This window comes from Lissotriton vulgaris, chromosome 2_1, assembly GCF_964263255.1.
Source record: "Lissotriton vulgaris chromosome 2_1, aLisVul1.2, whole genome shotgun sequence".
NCBI classification, from domain to species: domain Eukaryota; kingdom Metazoa; phylum Chordata; class Amphibia; order Caudata; family Salamandridae; genus Lissotriton; species Lissotriton vulgaris.
In genome coordinates, this window is record NC_141687.1 from 285,841,037 (window position 1) to 285,865,271 (window position 24,235).

The following is a 24,235-nucleotide window of genomic DNA, read 5'->3' on the forward strand; positions in this document are numbered from 1 at the left end:
AGCATCCAAAATCTCAGCAACATTTCTAAAACTGAAAGAGGAAAGGTCCTCTGAAAGGGCAACTCCATAGATGTTTCCACACCCAAGCATTTTTCAGATCTAAGAACAAACCTACACCTGTATTCAAAGAGAGAAGAACTGCTACTCTTCTTCAGAGTCTTTACTATCTTGAGGGGCGAGGAGGCAGCAATTTCAATGTGAGTGGCCCATCCGTATTAATAAATAAATAATGGGGGGAAGGCACTGAAATCTCGAATATAGAAATTGTCTTGCCCAGAGTTATTTCATCAAATAAAATGGGGCTAACTTTCTTGAAGGTGAAATTAATTGGCATACTAGAGCCCAATCCTATGTCTGGGTGGAGCCTCTTGCGCCACATAATGAGCCAGCAGCAGCATCAGTGCAGAGCTCAGAGCAGTGGGTGTAGCAAGGAGCTGAGCACGTCAGGACGATGACATTCAAGGAGTGACTGAGGCACCGGTTAAGAATGTACCCACTATTTGAAAAACTGAAGCACAGAGAGCTCTGTTTTTTGTAACTTCACCTTACTGCGAGAAGATGATGGGAAAACCTCACCTTTTCTAAGATGGCCTGCGACTCATCAAAAGCTGATATTGAATGATGCTTCAGCACTCAAGAGAATTCCGATCCACACTCATGTCTACATGTAAACTTGAGTGGTTTTGTTGAGAATGGCAACTTAGAGTGGATTAGCTTCTGTACTTGCTGCGTTGCTATCTGGGTACACATAGTATTTGGACAGATCAGCATCATGGGAAAAAGCCGATTGGCTGTGGCCAGAAAAAATGTGAGCTTATCTCTCAAATAGACTTATGGAGTATTCGCAATCAGGATTCCCAAGCCACAAACACTGCATGCACCACAGTGAGGATTAGCCAACTATATGCAATGCTTGAGGTCCTTGCAAGATTTGAAACCATGAATGAACACTGTCCAAATGCAATAAAAAAATATTCTGAGGAAAAAAGTAGATAAAAGCAGAACATCACAATTTAGCCTCAGGTTTGTAGCGCTCTGACACAGGGACAAATGTAGGTATGGGCAGTACCGTAATGGAAGCACAATATCTTTTTCAGTGTTGCTTTCTTAGATACCCTGCTTACTACATTGTTTTATTGCCTCATTCCAATCTGTGAGCATAACTTAAAAATGTTTTTTACTTATCCTACCCGGAATGTTATCCTAGCTCTTTCTCCATAAGTTTTACGCAGTCGACTATAGGAAGCCGGGCCTTTCTGCAGTGATGAAACTTTATACTTTAAATTACCAGAAGGAAGTTTTAAAGTAAAAACGTTTACATTTGTAAACAGATAATTACTACACTGGTTCTGCTCTATGAGATGACCCTTCAAAGAATCAACAAGACCGCCATGTGATATACTAGAACCAGAGAATACTGTGTAAGTCTACACCAAATTTCAGTCTGAACAAGTTTGTCAATAAACTAATGTAACGTCAATTGCTGTTTTGATGGACCTGAACAATAAAATGAAACAACAACTGAATTGTTAGCATTCCATTCATAAATAAGGAGAACATAGATGTTGACTCTAATCAGAAAAACATAACATTTCGTTTTCACTTTTCTTACTTGTGCTGTTTGTGCATGCTCCAACATCTCTTCGAATTCTTCATAATCTTCGTCATCTGGCTCAGCACCAGACAGCCTTGCTGCTCGGGCCATAAAGTAAGGTGGTAATTCACCGATGGCAGTGCCAGCCCCCTGGAGAAAGAGAGGAGGCGGACAGTGAGAAAGAAGGAGAACCTTATATTTTAGGGTTTAATTATAGGGTTTTAGGGTAACATATTTTAGGGTTTAATGTTTTCTTTTTAAACAATTTTTAAAATGGACAGAACTTTATATTTTTTTCTTTGCACTTATCAAAGCTACAAAAAGAAACTTGATCACCCAAAAGCTAAGGAGCACAGACAATTCACACATAGAATAAAAATGCTTTTCTCACAGAATCATTGAATATTTAACTTGAGATAGCAGGAAAGAGAAAAATTACTTTAGGGAAAAGGTCAGTGAATAGCTCAAGGGTGCTCTAAAAGTATACATTGGGACCCTTGAAACAGTGGCCATATTCTCAAAGGTAAAATTGCAAATGTAGATTTACTCATGTATACAATTAAAACTCAACTACAAGTAAGTCTAACACTTTCACTATTCAACATGTCAGAGTGCAGTTTTGCATCTAAGGGTAGCCTTACAAGTCTCCATCCCCTCAGTTCAGGAGGTGGGGACTCCTACAACATTTACAACCGTAAAGTTACTACTTGTAAATCTACAAATTAACAGTCTGCCTCCTTGACACACATGCTCGCATGCGTGGAAGAACCAAAGCATGCACGACCGAACCAAAGCATGAGGGCAGCCCGTAGGTGGAGATCACCGAATGGCGGCAAATAGGCAAAAAATATATACCTGAACTACATCACACAAGCCTGACACCTATACCCCTGAAACTACATAAGAAAGCTATGACTTCATACACCTGGAATCACAATATACCTGCAGGATTCAGTAAGCAGGTCTGAAGTGGAATTGTTTTAAGGAGAAGAGCGACCTTGTAGTGAACTCATTTTAAAACAGTTAAAAAATAAATAAAAGGGCTGCCTTCATTCACCCTCAGTGAAACATAGAAGGCAGCCTTGTGGCAGGAGGTGACATACTCTATAAATGCATTGGGGGAAGGCACGCACCGTGGGGATATTTAGAGGAAATGGCAGGATGAGAGGAGGTGGGTAAAATATGTTCTCCAGGAATCAAGCTGGATAACAATTTCTGGAGGTACACCCAAATGCTGTCTACATCTCACATCCCTCAAGCAGTCTATCCTCTCCACAATGCACCCTCACCTGCTAGATGGGTTGCCTGTTGCTGACTGCCCTAATGTTTTGTCAGGTAAGAACTAAATCTCCCTCTCTGTCCCTAAAACATATCATACTAACACTCAACTATGTCCTTTTCCGAAATCTATACTGTTTTCAAGACATCATGCACATATCCCTGAAAAAAACCTCTAATAAACCTATTTCATTAAGCTGATGTTAATATTTTCTTTTTATACTCCCTTCTTCTCAAACAATCATTATTCAAAGCAAACTGGCTAATACTGCTGGGGCAGAAGTATTTCCTAATGCATTAGAGCAAATCATAGGGCCAGTCTCCAAATTGAACTCTACAAGACACAGATGTCTTGTAGCACAGTATAACATAGTAGGATAAGTTACTTACCTTTGGTAACACCTTATCTGGTAGAGAAATAATCTAGCTGCAGATTCCTTACTTTAGAATTTCCCAGGCGTTCGGCTGGATCCAGAAGGATTGTGCTCGAGCAATACCTCTGCGCGCCGGTAGGTGGTATCGGTCAGCCCTGCGTGACATAGTCGGCTGCGCCGTAGGGGCATCTGTGTCTATTCCTTTCCACGCCAGCCAGTGCACATCCGTGAAGTAAACTACCCCCTGTCCCTTTTTTGCTAGGCTTTTTTCAACATTATGTCAAATATTTGTTGGTGTGTAGTTTTTCCAACGTGTCAAAGTAGACTTCTGGATTCAAACTGTGCTGCGTCTGCCACCACGCCAGGACGATGACAAATCCACACCTAATGTGTCCTTGGTGCCTGGACCGCAACCACCATGACTCAAAGTCATGCTCCGACTGCCGGGCCAAGGCTCCAAAAGCTTTCAGGGAGCAGTCCCTAACGCTACTTAGGGCACAGGACTTGGCACCATGCCATTCGCCCCGGAGGTCTTGCTCTCGGTCCTAGTCGAGAGAAAGGTCCGGGCACCACTCCGGACGTCCTAAGTCCTCATCCTCCAACTCAAAGTCATCTGGTCGGTGTGGTAAGAGACATAAGAAACACTAGAAGTTGAAGAACGCTTCAACTTCTTCCTGTCCGTCGACCAACGTGACGGATGAGCCTCAGTTCTCTAGGCGTCGTTATGCAGAACCTACACCTGGTTCGGCTCTGCACTTCCGTGCCTTTCCAGGGACAAAGTGACCGCTCGACCCCCAGCTGGACCCTTTACAAGACCTGTCTAAGCAAGAAATGCACTGTTATGAGGAATTGGGTGAGGCCAGGGGCCTGGATACCTCTTCAGATTCTGGCCTCTTTTCTCCCCTACCGTGGCTATGGAGGAGGAATCACCACCAGATAGATCCATTGCGGGGCATCAGCTCTGCTGGCATGGAACCCAATGGAGCCCCCTCAGTCTGAAATCATGCCGGGAAGATGAGGTCGTCTAAATATAGGGCACAGAGTCATACATTTCTTTAAGCTGGGTGAGGCTCGCTCTGGCCCTTGGAAAGTCAGGGACGCATAGAGCCAACTCAGACGTAGGTTTCCGCAGAACAAGGCCTAGAGCACCGAGAGTCATCTGTCACATCTGTCGGACTGGGAGAACTAAAAGCACGCTTCGACTTCTTGTATTTCTTGTGCCTCTTTCCTGACCGATCTGATTAATTTAAGTGGGAAGATAACGACTTAGGACTCCTGGAGCACTGCCCGGACCTTCCTCTCGATTGGAACTGAGGACAAGACTTTCAGAACCAACTGCATGATGCAGAGCGCCGGGCCGCAAGTAGCTTTAGGGACAGCTCCCTGAAAGCTTTTGGAGACATGGCCTGGTAGTCGGACTACGAATTCGAGTCGAGGTCACACTCCAAGCACCAAAGAAAAATCAGGTGTGGATCTCTCACAGACATGGTGCGGTGGCAGGCGCTGCAAGGTTTGAATCCAGAAGTATTCTTTGACACACCCAAAAAGTCAGAAAAAGCATGTCCAAAAGTGACAGAATGGTACCTCTCTTCAAGGATCTGCACTGGCTGGTGCGGAAAGAAAAGAACCAACATCAGCGCACCGTGGTGGCACCTATATAGATGACGCGGATGTCACTGACGTCACTGATGCTGCTGACGTCACGCGGAAGTCACCGACTCCACCTATCGGCGCATGAGGCTATTGGTCAAGGAAAATTTTTCCAGGACCAGCCTGACACTTGGGAAATTCTAAGGTAAGGAATCTACGGCAAGATGTCTATATTAGATTATGGAATTTCCATAACTTTTGTTTGTTGTACCAACTTTATTATAGGAATGATGTTTTTCAATGATTAATCACTGTAATATAATTTGAATACTCATGTTCTTAAAAATAGTATGCTCATTCCTTTCTTGTTAATGTACTCCTAAGAACCTGTTTTGTTGTCCCATCCGTCACAGGCCCCAACTATTACTTCTGCTCCTTGCACTGCAACAAAACCAGGAATGGCAACTCAGAGCAAGACGCATCGTTGTGACTGGTAAGTATAAAGCATGCTCTTTTGAGATTTGGGCAAACCTATCTCTCTCTTCGCGACAGTATAGGTGTATGCCGACCGTTTAACAGTAATATATTCACTCATGTCCATACTTGTTGTAAGTATTCATTACAATATACTTGTTCATTCATATTTTGTTGTAGTCGTCTTGGCATTGTAATAGCTTCACAATATAATTCCTGTTAAGCCTTGCGTTAACTTGCTGAAGAATCAGTGTGTGTCTGATATTGTGCATTAAAACCATCAACATACCCTTATCTACTCTGACTTTGGATTACGTATCCCCCTATATATGTTTTTTCCTCCGGTCACCCACAGCCAGGTAACAGCCCCTTGTGTCAGAATTACGACCTGCACCACAGATGACATTTGGGGACATCCTGGCACAAGCCATTTGGCCCTCCATCGATCAGATAAGGCTGAAAACATCTGTTGTCATCTTCTTGTGCAGTTGCTCCTTGATATACCATTGTGTGAATCTTTTCCATTTTGCCACATAGCACCTCCGTGTGGTAGGCCTTCTTGCCTCTCGTAGCACTCAAAGGGTGCTCTCCGGCAGTTTCAGATGTGCAAACTCTATGTCTTCAGGAGCCATGCCGCTAGGCAGAGGCTCTCTGGCTGGAGTACCTCTCAGTTTTTCATGGGGAGTAAGTCCTTTCTTTTCCCGAATTTGTGAGGCGGTCCCTGCGCCATCTCCACTATTTGTAAGAACCATGACTGCCTGGCCCACTGTGGTGCCACCAGAATCAGTGTCATGTTGCTGGTTCTGCATTTACTGAGAACCCTGTGCATTAGTGGTATCGGGTGAAAAGCGTAGGAAAATGTTTTTGACCAGCTCATCCATAGGGCATTCCCTTATGATTGTTCCCCTGGTTGCCTGGATGCGAAGTATCGCCATTTTGCTTTCTGGTGTGTTGCAAATAGGTCTATTATCGGAGTCCCCCACTTCTTGAATAGCCTTTGTGTTTCTTGTTCATTGAGCTCCCACTGGTGGGATGCCGATGTCTGTATGCTGAGCCAGTCTGCCTCCACGTTGTCCTTCCCTGGTAGGTGTATAGATAGGAGGTCTATTTTGAGTGGGATGGCTCATCTCCATATGTCCTGCGCTAGGTTGGATAGTGCAACTGATTTTGTTCCTCCCCGTTTTTTTGATGTAGAACATCGTTGTGGTGTTGTCAGTCTGTATCAACACTCTTTGCCCGTACAGTTGTTTCTGGAAGGATATAGGGCAAGAAACACGGTCTTTAGTTCTAGGTAGTTGATGTGCCTGATCGCATCTGTTGGAGTCCACATGTCCTGCACCTTGAGTTGGTTCATGTGTAATCCCCATCCCTTCTGGGATGCGTCTGTGGTGATGGTCACTGTTGGGTTTCGTGGTGTCAAAGGCTTCCCCTCTGTTATGTTCTCCTTGTTCCACCACGCTATCTGCTCTGGCACTGCGTGCGTTACAACCACTAGATCTTCCCAACTCCCTGTAGCTTGTGACCATTGTTGTTGCAGCCATTCCTGGAATGGTCTCATGTGTAGCCGTATATTAGAGACTAGGTGTATGCAGGACGCCATCATGCCCATGAATTTGCTCGCTGTCCTCACTGTTAGAGCTCGCCCCTTCTGGTACTGACGTATCTCCTTCAGCAGGGCAAGTGTTCTCTTGTCGCTGGGGAACACTTTGCTCTGTATGGTGTTGATCTGTGCACCTAGGAACATCTTCACTTGCTCTGGTTCCGTTGAGGATTTCCCCCAATGTATTGAGAATCCCAGTTCCGTTCGCGTTTTTGTGACCCGTTGTGCATGTTCCTTGCATTGTTTGTAGGAACTTGCTTTAATGAGCCAGTCATCGAGGTAGGTGTATACATGGATCCCTTCACTCCTTAGGTGCGCTACAACGGCAGCGAGGCACTTGGTGAAGACCCTTGGTGCGGATTTTAGTCCGAAGGCCAGGGCGGTGAACTGGTAGTGTGCTTTGTTGATTTCAAATCTCAGTAGATGTTTGTGCTGTCTATTCATGGGAATGTGTAGGTAAGCATCCTTTAGGTCTATGGTGGACATAAAGTCTCCGCCCCTTATCCGAGGAATGACTTCTTGAAGAGATGTCATCTTGAATATTTGTGTTCTTTTGTATTGGTTTCGGAACCGTAGGTGTAGGATGGGTCTTAGTGTTTCCTCCACCTTTGGTACGAGGAAGTAGTTTGAGTACACTCCCTTGTTTCTTTCTTTGAATGGTACTGTGTCTATGGCTTCTTTGTGGAGGAGTTCCTGAGCTTTCTCTGTGAGTAGCGCTAGTTCTTTTGCTAAATGCGTTTTTCTTTTCGGTTTCCTGGTTTCTTTTTCAGTTCTATGCAGTATCCGAACTGTATGATGTTCAGTATCCATTTGTCTGATGTTATTTGCTTCCATTCCTGGAAGAAGTGTTTTAGTCTGCCTCCTACTGGTGTTGAAAACAAGTTACTTACCTGTAACTTTGGTTCCCCAGTATTGGTAACTTTCATAGATTTCCATGCATTTGTATCATTCCCTGTCATCGGAATGGGAGTCTCGGTAATAAAAAATACCATAGTAGTAGGTACAAAAGAGAAAGGAAAGGCCTAGGCCTCATTCCCTTTTGTAGCATATCAGCCTCTTTTTGTAAAAGAGACCAAATTTTAGGCATCAGCCAATCAGAAGAGCCTCACCCCTGGAACCTTCCTGAAGGAACCTCAGAGCCTCAGATTTTCGTAGCCCTTGTGTGCTAGACACCATACTTGCTGAAGGCTGAGCTTTCCCCGGGGAGGTGGGTGGGCGCATGGGAATCTATGAAAGTTACCAATACTGGGGAACCAAAGTTACAGGTAAGTAACTTGTTTTCTTGCCCCAGTATTGGAACTTTCATAGATTCCCATGCTTTTGTATCAGAATAGCAAGCAGTAAACTATCATAAACACATTTTGTAAATAAGTACCTTATAACAGTAAAAAAGAAATCACAAAATGTGTTACCAATGGAAGGTGGGATAGAAAGGAAAGCTCACCATACTTGAAGAGGTTCCTCAAGACAGCCTGGCCCACCGCCGCCTCATCCTGCTGCAATGACTCTAAGCAGTAATGCTTAGTGAAAGTGTGCACGCTGCTCCAGGTAGCAGCCCTGCAAATGTCCTTTATATGTACCCCCGCAAAGAGGGCTGTTGAGGATGCCACTGATCTCGTTGAGTGAGCACGGATCCTGCCCACCAGAGGTTTTCCTGCTATGTTGTGGCAATGCAGAATAGCACTTGAAATCCATCTTGAGATCCCCTGTTTGGACAGAGGGAGACCTTTGCTTGGACCACCAAAGGCAATGAACAATTGCGAAGTCTTTCTAAATTCCTTGGTACGGTCTAAGTAGAATTTTAGACATCGTTGTAAATCCAGAGTGTGCAATGTCTTCTCCGCTGGAGTGACTGGGTTTGGAAAAAATGTCTTTAGAATTACTGGTTCATTTAAGTGAAAGTCTGTAGGAACTTTAGGAATGAATCTTGGGTTCGTCTGCAAGATGACAGTGTTCCTTTTGAACTGTAAAAACGGCTCTTGGATAGTAAGGGCCTGCAACTCCCCCACTCGCCTAGCCGAGGTCAGGGCTAAGAGTAGAGCCAATTTCCATGACAAATATTTCAAGTCTGAGCGGTGAATCGGCTCAAATGGTTCCTTCATCAGTTGAGCCAGGACCAAGTTTAAATGCCAAGTTGGAGGAGGAGGTCTCACTGGAGGATAGACCCTGAACAGGCCTTTAAGGAATTGCTTGACAATTCTTGAAGACCTTGATCGTAGAATGGGTCAGATTAGACTTTGCTAGCGAGAGCAGATAAGGCAGGAGTTGATGAGGTTTCGAAGTAAAAGGATCAACCTTTTCCTTTTTACACCAAATACAAAACCTTTTCCATTTCAATCTGTATGTCTTGTTTGTTGAAGGTGCTCTTGCCTGGGAAAGGATGTCCTTGATCTCCTTGGAAAGAGGGACATTCATGAATTCTCGCTGGTCAGGAGCCATGCAGTCAGGTGTAATGATTTTGGGTCTGGATGCCAAACCTGTCCTCCGGACATTGTCAGAAGATCCGGAACCTCCTCCAGCAGCAATGGAGGAACTAGCGACAGCAGATGTAGTTCTGTGTACCAAAACTGTCTCGGCCATGCTGGGGCTATTAGGATTATTTTGCATGGTTCCGTCTTCATCTTCCTGATGAGGCGTGGAATCAGGGGAATTGGTGGAAACGTATAAAGACACCTCCCCGTCCAGGCTATCGACAGGGCATTGCCCAATGAGCCTTGATGGTGGAACCTGCTGGCATATGACCGGCATTTCTTGTTGGTTGGCGTTGCAAATAGGTCCACCTCCGGTGTACCCCATGTCTGAAATAGTAGATCCAGAACCTGCTGCTTTAGTTCCCACTCGTGACTGACTGAGGATAACCTGCTCAGTCTGTCGGCGCCTTTGTTCAGCACTCCTGGTAAGTGCTCCGCCTTTAGTGAAATTCTCTGAAGAATTGACCATTCCCATATCTGTTGAGCTTCTCGCGACAAGAGGAGTGATCTCGTTCCTCCTTCTTTGTTCACATAATGCATAGCTGTGGTGTTGTCCGTCCTGATGAGCACTTGTGAACCCTGGAGTCGCGGAAGAAAGGCATGAAGAGCTAGCCTGATCGCCCTCAGCTCCAACAGATTGATATGCAGTTTTTGCTCGCGAGGAGACCAATGGCCGCTGACCTGCAGATCCTCCATCACTGCTCCCAATCCCTCCAATGACGCATCCGTCGTTAGTATTTGAGGCGATGGTACGCTTGCGAAGGATAGACCTTGGCACAAATTGTCTTGATGTGATCACCAAATCACTGCCTCTTTCATCTCCCGAGTGACAACCACCTTGTACTCGAACGATCCCTGCACGTGTTTCCATTGGAGGTCCAGTTGTTCCTGCAGGGGACGCATCCGCAGTCTGCAGTGTGGAATTAAGGGAATACATGATGACATCACCCCTAGCAGTGACTTGTAGCTGCGTACAGAAAGACACCTTTTCCCCCGAAGGTTTCGTGCCAACCGTTGTAGTTTCTCTATCCTCTCTTGAGTAGGAAACGCCCTAGAGAGCCGTGAATCTAACACTGCTCCTAGGAACTGTGCTCTTCTTGAGGGCATCAGCGTGGATTTTTCTCTGTTCAAAGTGAGCCCCAGATTCTGGAACAGATTGGTGCAAGCCTGCACAGCGTCCTGCGCTAACCTTCTGGACGGGGCCTTCAGTAACCAATCGTCCAGATAAGGGAAGACCTGGACGTGGTTCTTTCGCAGAAATGCTGCCACCGGTGCCAGCACCTTCGTGAAAATCCTTGGGGCAGAGCGAAGACCGAACGGCAGAACTCTGAACTGAAAATGGCTCTTGGCTACTGTGAAGCGTAGGAACCTTCTGTGTGCTGGGTTAATCGGGACATGGAAGTACGCATCCTCCAGATCGAGCGTGGCTATGAAATCCCCCGGGCTGATCATCTTCAATATGTCCTGTAGGGATACCATCCGGAAGGATAGGGAGACGAGATAGGCATTTAGCTCCCTGAGGTCCAAGATGGGTCGCCATTTTTCCAGTGTCTTTCTCACCAGGAAGAACCTGGAATAGAAACCTTGGCCCTGTTGTTTGGAGGGGACCGGCTCTATCGCCCCTTTGCGGAGCATTTGTTGTACCTCGAGCCTTAGGAGACGCAGATGTTTCGATGGAATGGCTGCTGGGGCCCTGGGTGGAGGGACTTCCATAAATTCCAAAGTATGTCCTCGCTTTATGATGTTGATTACCCAACGGTCCGATGTTATTTTGGACCAATTTTGAAGGAATTTTGACACCCTGCCTCCAACTGATGATTTCTTGGCGGAGGGAACAGTAGGCAGAGCCAGTAGGCCGCTATTGGCGCTTGGACGTGTCCCGTCCACGGGCAGCCTGCTTGCCCTTGTTGTAAGGCCACGAGTAACCCGAAGATTGGCCCAGTCTTTGCTGGTATGACTGGCGGTTTTGCTGGTATCCTGAGCTGTTCGAAGAATAGCGTTTCTGCTGTTGTTGGTGGTATGAACCTCTATAACCACCTCCTCTCCCTCTCGAACCTCTGAAGGGAGATTTGCGATACTGGAGGGTACCTAGCGACCTGGCTGTTTCTGTGTCCTTTTTGATCTCTTGAAGAGTATCATCTATTAATTTCCCGAATAGGGCCTCGCCATCGAAGGGCAGATCAAGGACCTTGTTCTGAATTTCCGGTCAAAACCAAGTCACCTTCAGCCACCCTTGGCGTCTTAACACTGCCGCTCCTGCCAACGTGGCGTGGCAATGTCCATGGCACAGTCTGTAATTTCCATAGAGACCGCCTCACCCTCTTGTAAAGTCTTCTTTGCTTCCGACACTGACTCTGGTGGAAGCTGTTCCAGATATGGAGCTACATCACACCATAATTGGCGATCATATCGTCCTAATATCGCCAAAGCATTGGCGGCACGTATTAGCAGGCTAGCCATCGATGAAAACCGCTTGCCCGTGTTATCAAGTCGTCGTCCATCCTTGTCAGGAGGGGCCGTTAAGGGAGCAGAGGGGTTCCGCGACTTCCTCTGTGCTGCCTGTGAGATGACAGAGTCAGGTTTTGGATGGCCCGTTAGCGCTGCAGGTCCATCATCTGGTGCTTTATACTTTTTATCCAGACGCGGTAGCACAGGGACCACCGTCGCTGGGTTTTTCATAGCTTTCAAACCTTCCTCCCACAAATGATCCACAATTGGAATTGACCTTGTTGTCTTGCGGTGTGTTTTTTTTAAATCATATAAGAAACAGTCCGTGGTTTGAGCAGGCATTACTAGTTTAAATCTCCCAGCTGCACGTTCCATCAGCTGGTGAAAACTGCCGACGTCAGCAGGAGGTGAATCTACCAAGTCTTGATGAGGCGAAGCTTGGTCTGGGATGATGTAGTCATTATATTCATCCCCATCATGATCCGACTCTTGGTCACCATTGGATGATTCATCATCACCATCCCCATCCGGGTCATCGGCTGGCTCTGACGGAGCCTGAGGCACCGGCCACTGAGGTTGAGGTGGCGTCTGTATCGGAAGTACCGGAGGGACTACAGATGAGGGGTTCCTCACTGCTGTCAAAGGAGCAGACCTACGTGGTGTTGGTCTTTCTGCTTTTGACTTATAGTCCTGCAACATCTTGTGGAGGTCATGCAGGAATGTTGTATGAACCGAAATCATGTCTTGTGGCTCATAGCCCTTAGAGTGGGCCATTTGATGATATTCTCCTTCCCCTTGGTCATATGCCTCTTCTGAATCGGTCTCTTGACTCTTGATTAGAAGCTGAGAGGGCTATTGGCATAGTCATAAGCATCCTGTCCATCTTTCTCAGATTCTCCCTGGTCCAACAACAAAGTTGGCAGTAAAAAGGTCACCTTTCTCTGGGATGTCATCTCAGGAGTGATTCTCGCTAAAGAAACCGTCACTCGTCTCTCCGTAGCCACTATCGTCGATGGTTCTGTCGTCGCTGGAGATATCCTCGTCGACGATATTGGAATTACAGATGTCGTCGTCGACACCACCGTCGACGAGCCTGCCGACGTTGTAGATATTGTCGTCGTCGTCGATGCACTCTTCGACGACACCACCGTCGTCGATACCGTCGTCAACGCCGTCGTCGTCACTGCCGTCGACGATGATGGTTTCCTCGTCCACGATGTTAATGAAGCCGTCGACGATGCCGTCGGCACACCCCCTGTCGAAGCTGCCGACGACGAAGCTTTCGCCGACGATTCTCCCGCCGACGAGCCCGTCGACGGGACCAATTGGATTTTGGACGGTGGGTTCGTCGACGATGTCTTCGTCGTAGAGGACTTAGAACTCCTCTCTGAAGAATGTGAGGAGGGTTTTTTGAAGGCTGGGTCTGTCTTCTCACCCTTAGGAGGCGAAACCAGTTCTGCCTTATCCTTCCCACTGCGGTGGGGGGGAACTTCCTGAACCCCGGCTATCAGACTCTCTGGGGGTCTTTTTACAAGCCTTTGAGGGGCGCCCAACAGAGGAGGATGGGGAACCTCTACCCCTTTTCACTGACCTTTTTGAGGAAGCAAGTGAAGACGATTCCTCTTCATCACTGGAAACTCCATGTTTCCTCTCCTCCTGCCTCTGTAGCCATGTAAGCAGTCTTCCAGCACGACCTCTCAAGGTCTTGGTGGAGAGAGTGCGGCAAATTTTGCAGTCCTCTGCTTTGTGATCCAGATAAAGGCAGTAAATGTAATCTTTGTGTTTGTCCTCCACAAACAGCCTTTTCTTTCCACAGGTGGAACATGGCTTGAAAAGGGCTTTCTTTTTCTCAACTTCAGACATCCTGATGAAAAGGAGAGATTTCTGAAGTAAACTGAAGAAATCCTGAAGAAAAAACTGTAGAAATCTACTTGAAAGAGTTGAAAATAGAGCAGAGCTCAATTGTGCCGCCCTAGCACAACGTGCGGTAGAAAATCTGAGGCTCTGAGGTTCCTTCAGGAAGGTTACGGGTTTGAGGCTCTTCTGATTGGCTGATGCCTAAAATGTGGTCTCTTTTACAAAAAGAGGCTGATATGCTACAAAAGGGAATGAGGCCTAGGCTTTCCTTTCTCTTTTGTACCTACTACTATGGTATTTTTTATTACCGAGACTCCCATTCCGAACAACGGGGAATGATACAAAAGCATGGGAATCTATGAAAGTTCCAATACTGGGGCAAACATGTTCGTTGATCTTTTGCCCATGTGACCCTTTTTTGCTGACTTTGTTGTGCCTCTCCTCTAGCGGTGTCGTGTGGGTGGGGCATGGTTGGTGGTGAGGAGTCACTTTGAAGTGGGGTGCTGGCCCCCCCTTCTTGTTTGCCCTTGTCCATTTGCCCGCCCGTGAAAGGACTGGCCCGAGGCTGGTATTGCCAGGTTTGTTTTTGCTGGCCCTGCTGTGCTTGGTTGTCGCCCTGGTAGCCCTGCTGGGATGTCTGATGTGACGTTCCCGGCTGGTTTCCCCCTCTTCCGTGTTGGTGTGCCTCTCCTCATTCCTCTGAATTGCATGGCCTCCATGGACCTTGCAGTTTCATTTTCCTTTTTGAGTTGGGTGAGTTTCTCATCCACTGATGCTCCGAACAAGGTTTCACCATTGAAGGGGGTGTTCAGGATGTTATTCTGTACTTCTGGCTTGAAGCCTGATATTCTCAGCCAGGCATGCCTTCTCTCTGTGACCCCGATCATCATGAGCCTGCTGGACGTGTCTGCTGCATCCAGGGCTGATTTTAGGCATGAGTTGGCTATATTCTTGCCTTCCTCCACCAGGTGTGTTGCCCTCTGTTGGTATTGCTCAGGGAGGTGTTTGAGTAGTTGTCCGACCGCAATCCAATGCTGGTACGTATGCCTGTTGAGTAGGGCATTAGAGTTAGCAATGCGTCAGTGTACTGCTGCATTCCTCTCTATCTTCCTTCCAGTGACGTCTAACCTCTTACTCTCTTTGTCAAGGTGGGGGGCCTGAGTTTGTGGGAATGTTGGTCCTTTTTCTGGCTGTTGCTGCAATGATGGAGTCAGCTGTGACGGATCCCTGGATGTAGGGCGGATCCGTAGAGGAGTGTTTTTTTTCTCTGTCCTGGGTATGACAGACCTGCAGCTTGCTGGCTCTTTGAATGCCTCTCTCCCCTGGTCCAGGGCACTTGGTAGCATGGGAGGAATTGACTCCTGGTTTGAGTGGGGAGCAGGGTCTCTAGGAGGAAGCAGGCATTTGGTTTTTCTTCCTCCAGTTTCACTTCATAAGCTGTTGCTGCGTTCCTGATGACCATGTTGTAGATCCCAATGTCATCTGGCGGCGAAGGCCTCGAAGGGGCTCTTCCGGGCTTTCGGCGTCGAGGTCCTGCCAATCCAGGTCCTGCGCCACAGAGGATACCTCCAAACTTGTGCGCTGGTCTTCTTTGCCTTGCTCGTGTTCCTGGGGCTCGGGAGTTTTCAGCGGCTCTTCGGCGTCGAACTCCTCTTCGTCCTCGGCGATAGTCAGCGCCGGCTTCGACGGGATGGTGAACCTCTTCATAAGCTCGTCAAATTCTCTTTTCCTTTGCAGGATGTTATCCATTTCCTTTCCATCTCGGCGGTCTGTTCGGCGTCAAGTGTTTCGGACGATCTCTTCGACGTCGCTTTTGAAGAAGCCTTCGGGTCGTTTTCCTTCCGTGTCGAGTGTTCCTTTTCGGGGGCATGCTTTGACAACCTAGGCTTTTCGTGTGTTTTCACAGCCTGGGAGTCCTTTTCGAAGGATCCGCTGGACTGTTTGTCCCTGGATGCAGCTGGCAAAATTTTCGGTGCCATTGCTCCTTTCGTGGACTTACTCTGTTTTTCGAGAGTCTGACTCAGGCTTTCGAGAGTCTGTCGGGGCTTTGGGGGTCGACATCTCCCCTACCTCTTTTGTAGTTTTCTTATCAGTCTCTATGACCGTGAAGTCATCTGGTCCCTCAGCGACGTTGTCCTCTTCGTCACTGAAGAGGCCCAAGTCCGGAAGCGACAGAGGTTGGCCTTTTCCTTGCATGCTGTGGTTGGCTATCCTCTGCCTCTCTCTAATCCTGAGAGTCTTTGGCATGAAGACGGAGCAGGCGTTGCAATGCTTGCTTTCGTGGTCGACCGTCAGGCAGAGGTTGCGAACCAGGTGCTGGTCCTTCTGCGCGTACTTGTGGTGGCAATTGCGGCAGAATTTCAACCGGGTCTTGTCTAGTCCTGCGCTCAGAGGGCCCCCCGTGTGTGCGTTCTCCGTTGGACGTCGATGTATTCGAAGTTCTCCTCCTCCTTCATCGTCCCTGGCTTGGTGGTCTTGTTCCTGGATGAATTCTCCAAACTTTTTCAGTAGATTCCAGCTTTTCCCTTCTTTTCTCCAAAAACTCTGGAACCTCTCGGTGACGATCCAGACCCAACAGCGGATAAAAGAATCTGAAGATGGCGCCCAAAGGTGGGAGCTTCCGCAGGAAGCGTGCCAACTTCACAGGAAGTACACCAGAAGGTGTGACGTTGACGCCCACCTGGGCTACGAAAAAAAAAAAAGAAAGGACTACAATTCCGGACCCAACCACTAGACCCCGGAATAATGCACAGCATAGAGAACCCAGAAAGATTCACGCTGCAAAACCTAGGTAAACAAAATAGGTGACCTCGCCTTTTCTTCTCAAGAATGGTGTGGGGGCCAGTCCACTTGTCTTGCAGAGCTGATGAGGCCAAAGGCTTCAACATTCACACTTTCTTTCCTGGCTGATAAACAGTCAGTATGGCCTTTTGGTCATGCCAAGCTTTCTGAACCTCCTAGCTGGTCTGAAGGTTTTTGCTTGCTTGCCACTCTTCATGTACTCAGCCATTTGTGAACGCAGGCCAAGTACATAGTCCACAATATCCTGTTTAGGAGGGTTGAAAGGCTACTCCCAGCCCTCCTTAACCAGACACAATGGACGCGCGGGGGGGGGGGGCACACAGGTACGCGCGGGGGGGGCAACACAGGTACGCGCGGGGGGGGCACACAGGTACGCGCGGGGGGGGCACACAGGTACGCGCGGGGGGGGCACACAGGTACGCGCGGGGGGGGCACACAGGTACGCGCGGGGGGGGCACACAGGTACGCGCGGGGGGGGCACACAGGTACGCGCGGGGGGGGCACACAGGTACGCGCGGGGGGGGCACACAGGTACGCGCGGGGGGGGCACACAGGTACGCGCGGGGGGGGCACACAGGTACGCGCGGGGGGGGCACACAGGTACGCGCGGGGGGGGCACACAGGTACGCGCGGGGGGGGCACACAGGTACGCGCGGGGGGGGCACACAGGTACGCGCGGGGGGGGCACACAGGTACGCGCGGGGGGGCACACAGGTACGCGCGGGGGGGGCACACAGGTACGCGCGGGGGGGGCACACAGGTACGCGCGGGGGGGGCACACAGGTACGCGCGGGGGGGGCACACAGGTACGCGCGGGGGGGGCACACAGGTACGCGCGGGGGGGGCACACAGGTACGCGCGGGGGGGGCACACAGGTACGCGCGGGGGGGGCACACAGGTACGCGCGGGGGGGGCACACAGGTACGCGCGGGGGGGGCACACAGGTACGCGCGGGGGGGGCACACAGGTACGCGCGGGGGGGGCACACAGGTACGCGCGGGGGGGGCACACAGGTACGCGCGGGGGGGGCACACAGGTACGCGCGGGGGGGGCACACAGGTACGCGCGGGGGGGGCACACAGGTACGCGCGGGGGGGGCACACAGGTACGCGCGGGGGGGGCACACAGGTACGCGCGGGGGGGGCACACAGGTACGCGCGGGGGGGGCACACAGGTACGCGCGGGGGGGGCACACAGGTACGCGCGGGGGGGGCACACAGGTACGCGCGGGGGGGGCACACAGGTACGCGCGGGGGGGGCACACAGGTACGCGCGGGGGGGGCACACAGGTACGCGCGGGGGGGGCACACAGGTACGCGCGGGGGGGGCACACAGGTACGCGCGGGGGGGGCACACAGGTACGCGCGGGGGGGCACACAGGTACGCGCGGGGGGGGCACACAGGTACGCGCGGGGGGGCACACAGGTACGCGCGGGGGGGCACACAGGTACGCGCGGGGGGGCACACAGGTACGCGCGGGGGGGCACACAGGTACGCGCGGGGGGGCACACAGGTACGCGCGGGGGGGCACACAGGTACGCGCGGGGGGGCACACAGGTACGCGCGGGGGGGGCACACAGGTACGCGCGGGGGGGCACACAGGTACGCGCGGGGGGGCACACAGGTACGCGCGGGGGGGCACACAGGTACGCGCGGGGGGGCACACAGGTACGCGCGGGGGGGCACACAGGTACGCGCGGGGGGGCACACAGGTACGCGCGGGGGGGCACACAGGTACGCGCGGGGGGGGCACACAGGTACGCGCGGGGGGGGCACACAGGTACGCGCGGGGGGGGCACACAGGTACGCGCGGGGGGGGCACACAGGTACGCGCCGGGGGGGGCACACAGGTACGCGCCGGGGGGGCACACAGGTACGCGCCGGGGGGGGGCACAGGTACACGCCGGGGGGGGGCACAGGTACGCGCCGGGGGGGGGGCACAGGTACGCGCCGGGGGGGGCACAGGTACGCGCGGGGGGGGGCACAGGTACGCGCGGGGGGGGCACAGGTACGCGCGGGGGGGGCACAGGTACGCGCGGGGGGGGCACAGGTACGCGCGGGGGGGGCACAGGTACGCGCGGGGGGGGCACAGGTACGCGCGGGGGGGGCACAGGTACGCGCGGGGGGGGCACAGGTACGCGCGGGGGGGGCACAGGTACGCGCGGGGGGGGCACAGGTACGCGCGGGGGGGGGCACACAGGTACGCGCGGGGGGGGCACACAGGTACGCGCGGGGGGGGCACACAGGTACGCGCGGGGGGGGCACACAGGTACGCGCGGGGGGGGCACACAGGTACGCGCGGGGGGGGCACACAGGTACGCGCGGGGGGGGCACACAGGTACGCGCGGGGGGGGCACACAGGTACGCGCGGGGGGGGCACACAGGTACGCGCGGGGGGGGCACACAGGTACGCGCGGGGGGGGCACACAGGTACGCGCGGGGGGGGCACACAGGTACGCGCGGGGGGGGGCACACAGGTACGCGCGGGGGGGGCACACAGGTACGCGCGGGGGGGGCACACAGGTACGCGCGGGGGGGGGCACACAGGTACGCGCGGGGGGGGGCACACAGGTACGCGCGGGGGGGGCACACAGGTACGCGCGGGGGGGGCACACAGGTACGCGCGGGGGGGGCACACAGGTACGCACGGGGGGGGCACACAGGTGCACACAGGGGGGGCACACAGGCGCACACGGGGGGGCACACAGGCGCACACGGGGGGGGCACACAGGTGCACACGGGGGGGGCACACAGGTGCACACAGGGGGGGGGGGCACACAGGTGCACACGGGGGGGGGGCACACAGGGAGTATAAGAGTGTCAGCATCATCTGTGTACAAGCCACAAATTGTGCAGGGTCAGCTGCCGGTTAGTAGGGGCCACCATATGGAAAACCTAGCCTCTACATGGGAGTGACATGGAGAAACCCTGGAGGCTGTCCCTTTTTAGGTCTCGCCTCTCAATGCACAAGCGCATTGAGCAGAGCAAGACTATAGGGGCTTAAACCCACCTTACCTAGAGTGGCGATTTGATGCTGTGCCCGTGCGCTTTTAGGTCAATGCGCAAGCGCATTGACCTAAAATGCACGTGCACAGCATCAAATCACCAGCCATCTGTTGCCCAGCTTGGTGCCGCTCCACCGCCTGCAGCATCAAAGGCTTCAAGGCCGGCCGTGCTTTCAGTTTCACGGCCAGCCGGCCGTGTCTCCTTATTTAACTTGTGCCGCCAGCTAGTCAGCCTTTCAGCCCCTGTTGTGCCGCCTGACTTGTTTCTTTTTCTTCTTCCTTGTCTGTATCATGCTGTTGATGCCTAAACCTGCATCCATAATATATTCATGGGTTAAGAAAAGAGCATTTAATAAAAAGCACATTTTTCTTCTTTCGAGATCCTAGGTTCCTAACTGCTTATTTCTCGAAGTTGCGGTATATATGCTTTGGGGCAATGTGGGGAGGCGTGGGCATCTGCCTGACATTCAGCAACAGAGTATTGTGTAATCCTTACTAGGTGGGGGTTAAACCTCAATTGTTAATGTTTTTCTTTAATAGTTTATATTCTTCCTGAATACACTTATCGTACTGTACCATTTCTCTCTCACATACGTGTAACAGTGTGAGCGAATTCCAGATTTAATTTGTGATTCACACAAATTCGTAGCAAAAAAAAATTCAGATTCGTGGAAATGCAAAATAAAGCACAGAATCCACTGACTGATTTTTCTCTGTCAAGGCGTGATCTGAGAGAGCAAATAACAGCTGTATTCTGCTTAATTTAATGTTTAACGTTAGCTCGAGAAAGGAAAGTTCCGAGCTGGCGTCTAAAATTCATTTGTCTTTCTAGTTAAGCTTTTACTTCCAGCCTTTTTATAGCCTTTAATTGCCCCATTGCATCTCCTTGGGTCAGAGGAAAGTCATCCAGAGACCACGGGCAGTGGCTTAAAGTACAATGGCCGCGCTGCACGAGCTCATAAAGCGCACTGTGAACTGAATCGCCTCCAGGCGCTACGCTAGCACAATATATTCTGCTTTACAGTCCCATTCGGTGCAGTTCTGACGGCACCTTTATGGATTATTTGTGTTTTTATCCAGTGCTTTTGTGCAATAAGAAGCATTTCGCCTGCTGGACATGCTCACCTTTTATTGTCACAGAGGTAAATACTAGATCGCTAATATAAACGTAAAGGTCCACTATCGGGAATTAATGTCCTCTGTGCACCTTAAGTATGTCCTTCCCTCTCACAGTCAGGGAGAGTCACTTGCTCTCTATTTGGCACTGGATTTCCTTGGCAGTCGTGCCCCTGGGCACTGTCACCTCAATGAGCACCTCCTCCATGGTCTGGTACCAAAACCCCCATGGGGTGTAGCAAGGAACCACACCACTGCGCTCATCAAAATCCAACGACATAGCTGAAGCGGAAAGTGACTCTCTACTGCTCCTGACAGGCAACAGAAGCGGCTGCATCTTTTAACTGACATAGAGAGAGGACACTTAGGAGGCGCTAAATCCACCCGCCCCTTAGTGAAAGGCGCACGTTATTGCTATGGTACAAATCACAAAGTACAAGAGTGAGTCCGTTTTGATTATAATATACATTTTCAAAACATTTGCCAAATTAAAGAACTCTGGGTCATAATTACCATGTTTCATAAACAAACTCTGAACAGTCGCCACACATTATATTACTGTCATTGGTTGTATTTTGAGTAGTTACAAATAAAACATTATATCTTCAAGATGTCCGCCATAATTCCTTCTACGGACGACAAGGGGCTAGCACTGAGCATTGCAGTGCCTCATTAAAGCAGTAAATCTTCCATGTTAGAACGTAAGTGTTCACTTTTCACTCAAAATTATTTTTGATTCTGGCTATTCCCAAACGTAGATTTTTGAAGGCGTGCATAAACAGTCAATTTGATATGTGGTCTTTCTTTCCTGTTCAAGCTGTCTCCAATTAAATGAAACTGGAGCTCTTTTACTTCTGCCTGTCACACCACTTAATGTAGTAGCACTCTGTGCCGCAGGTAAACCGCAGATGTGGCCTAACGACCAGAGCTGCCATTTAAGTCACGTAAATACAAAACATGTTGCATTACAAATGCTATAGGTGTCACATTCACGAAAGTTATAACTATTGGCATTGTAAAGGACAAAGCTATCAATTTAGCTATTTTAAAAACCAACACATAAATAACATATTTGTCATTTACAAGACCAATATCTCCAACTTTTCTAATGCGAGACCTATTGCATTTCCAATGCTTGTTGTACACTTGCTGGTCGAAGGGGAGTGGCAACAGGATGTGGAGCAGCACCCAGGATTGGAGTGGGACCAAGCCTGGTGCATATCTCGAGCCAGGGCCAGGAAGAGTTTGGCCTCCTACTCTTTAATGGCCTTGGGGTTCACGAGCCCACATTTTAAGAGTCATGCTTACACCCAAGGCACAAGAGACAGACATGGGGTTCCAAGAGAGTCCTTGTTCTGACAAGAAAAAAACAGGTCTAAAGCCAGAAACTTCATTGAAAACAGTACAAGGGCAATGATTTAGAGAAAATGTTCAAGGACATCATCTCTGGATCTGCACAGAAAAAAAAAAAGACGCCAGTGCGGCACCTGACAAGACTTGTTTATTTCATATCTCGGCATGTATTCTGGAGTCGAGGTACCACATATTGGCGCACAAGCTCGATTTCAAGTTTCTGTATCCAGTATGGCACTCGAAGAGATTCAACAGATAAGTAATCTGCAGGTAAAAGTATGCATCAAAAATTGCTGTTTGAGGCACTATCTTTGTATGTAGAAGTGTAGTTTGTAAACCTTAAACATCTTTCCAAAATATGCATCAGAACTCTAAAGAGTAAACATTGTAGGGAACGAGCCTCAGCTACAATTTGCTGGGTATTCATACTGTTAATCATACTGATGTGTTTAAGCAGGCTCTATATTTTCAGAAGGAGACTGCAGAAACTTCCCCGTCCCAGCAATCAACACATGTGGTGGCCATCTTTGTTAAGATAAACTAGTGAGTCTGTTTCTCTAGGGATAATCTTACCCATTATTTTTAGGAGGCTGAACTACCATTGTACAGCAAACTAGCCATTGCTACAATAGTTCATTTTGTGAAAATAATTTTTGGGGGTCCAACAAAAAAAATATGTATCAATTTTAAATACAATTACTGGAATTACCCCAAAAAATCATATATAAATTCAAACAAGTGAGTACAAAAGTTTCAGTGGAAGAGAGGTTCATCAGAGGTAATCCTAAATAAATGCCAAGTAAAGTTTTTGTTTTCCTGAATGTGACCCAATACACCCTTTGCCCTGCTGATCATAGCATTTTAATCGCTACCCTTGCTAATTTTAGGTACTGACTGATCTTCAAAATATTTACCAAACGTACATAATGATCACAACAAATACTTTCAATACTGTAAGTAAACGGAGAATAAAACGCCACCACATCAATAAACTACCTATGTGGTTGCTTAACATCTTTAAGAAGTGCATTTCTCTCAGAGGAACACCTTCTAAGGTAGTCACATCTTCAATTGAGACAATACCCTGAGCTTTTTCCTGCAAAATTATTGGATGCCACTCAGTTAGAACTTGCAGGCAATGCCTACTGTGTGACAAAACTATTGTTAAAAGGTTGCCTGTTGAGGGCCAAACAATGAGAATTATTTGATTCAACATAAGGAAGCACAAGCTCTGATGACTGCTTAGCAGCCCATGTAAAGACAGCGAAGTTGAACTGAGTTCCTAAAGAGATAATCTACATATCTGAAACGCCATTAGATTTGTACTGGAATTTCTCATTTAGAAGGACAGCAAATTACTAATAGTAGGAGTACATGGAAGTCTGTTAAACTTAAATTCATAGGTATCAAAGAGCTGCCTTTTGAGAAGGGCGGGGCTCAGGGATAGACATTAAAGAAGCAAATTTACCAATACTGCAGTGACATGTCAGCACTTCTGCTTATAGACACCACTACACTCATCAATAGCAAGCTGCTCATGTTCCAAAGCAGGAGACGGGCACAAGATAAACAAGCATTTGCAATGCAATAGATCTCGCATTAGGAAAGTTTGAGCTATTGGTCTTGTAAATTATTTTTTTTTTATTTATGTGTTGGTTTTGAAAATAGCTAAATTAATAGCTTTGTCATTTACAATGCCAATAGTTATAACTTTCGCAAATGTGACCCCTATAGCATTTGTAATGCAACATGTTTTGTATTTACGTGACTTAGATGTATCGATATTACAAATAACAATGGCTTTTAATTTTTTTAAATAATTAATACTTAAATCAAAGTGATTGTAATTTATAATGTCAATGGCTTAAACTTTTGTAAATAACTTTTGTGAAGATTATGTTCAGTGTATTTTATTGTGAAGAAAATCTAAGAACAGAAGTGAAATATTAACATCTTTTTGTGACATTTGTAATAAAGCTTGAAACATTGAGAGAACATATTTGAACCAGTTGTTGTTGAATGGTTGCACAGATTGATGTTGTGGTGGCGACGAGTGATGCTGTGGTAGCGCATAGTGATGCTGTGGAGGCCCTGAGTGATGCTGTGGTAGCGCATAGTGATGCTGTGGAGGCCCTGAGTGATGCTGTGGAGGCCCTGAGTGATGCTGTAGTGTTCCAGAGTGATGCTGTGGTGTTCCAGAGTGATGCTGTGGTGTTCCAGAGTGATGCTGTGGTGTTCCAGAGTGATGCTGTGGTGTTCCAGAGTGATGCTGT

At 49.2% G+C, this 24,235-nt stretch overlaps 1 protein-coding gene across 9 annotated transcripts in view; it reads right to left on the bottom strand.

Moving 5' to 3' along the window:
* VMP1 (vacuole membrane protein 1) overlaps positions 1-24,235 on the bottom strand; it is an 864,072-nt gene that overhangs the window by 335,215 nt on the left and 504,622 nt on the right. For all 9 annotated transcript variants that reach the window (XR_015308362.1, XM_086954948.1, XM_086954944.1 and 6 more), the window contains one exon: positions 1,613-1,744. Coding sequence is in view for 8 of the 9 variants with exons in the window: in XM_086954948.1 (XP_086811074.1) it covers positions 1,613-1,744 (132 nt within the window). In the remaining variant the exon portion in view is untranslated. The remainder of the gene's footprint in view (positions 1-1,612; positions 1,745-24,235) is intronic.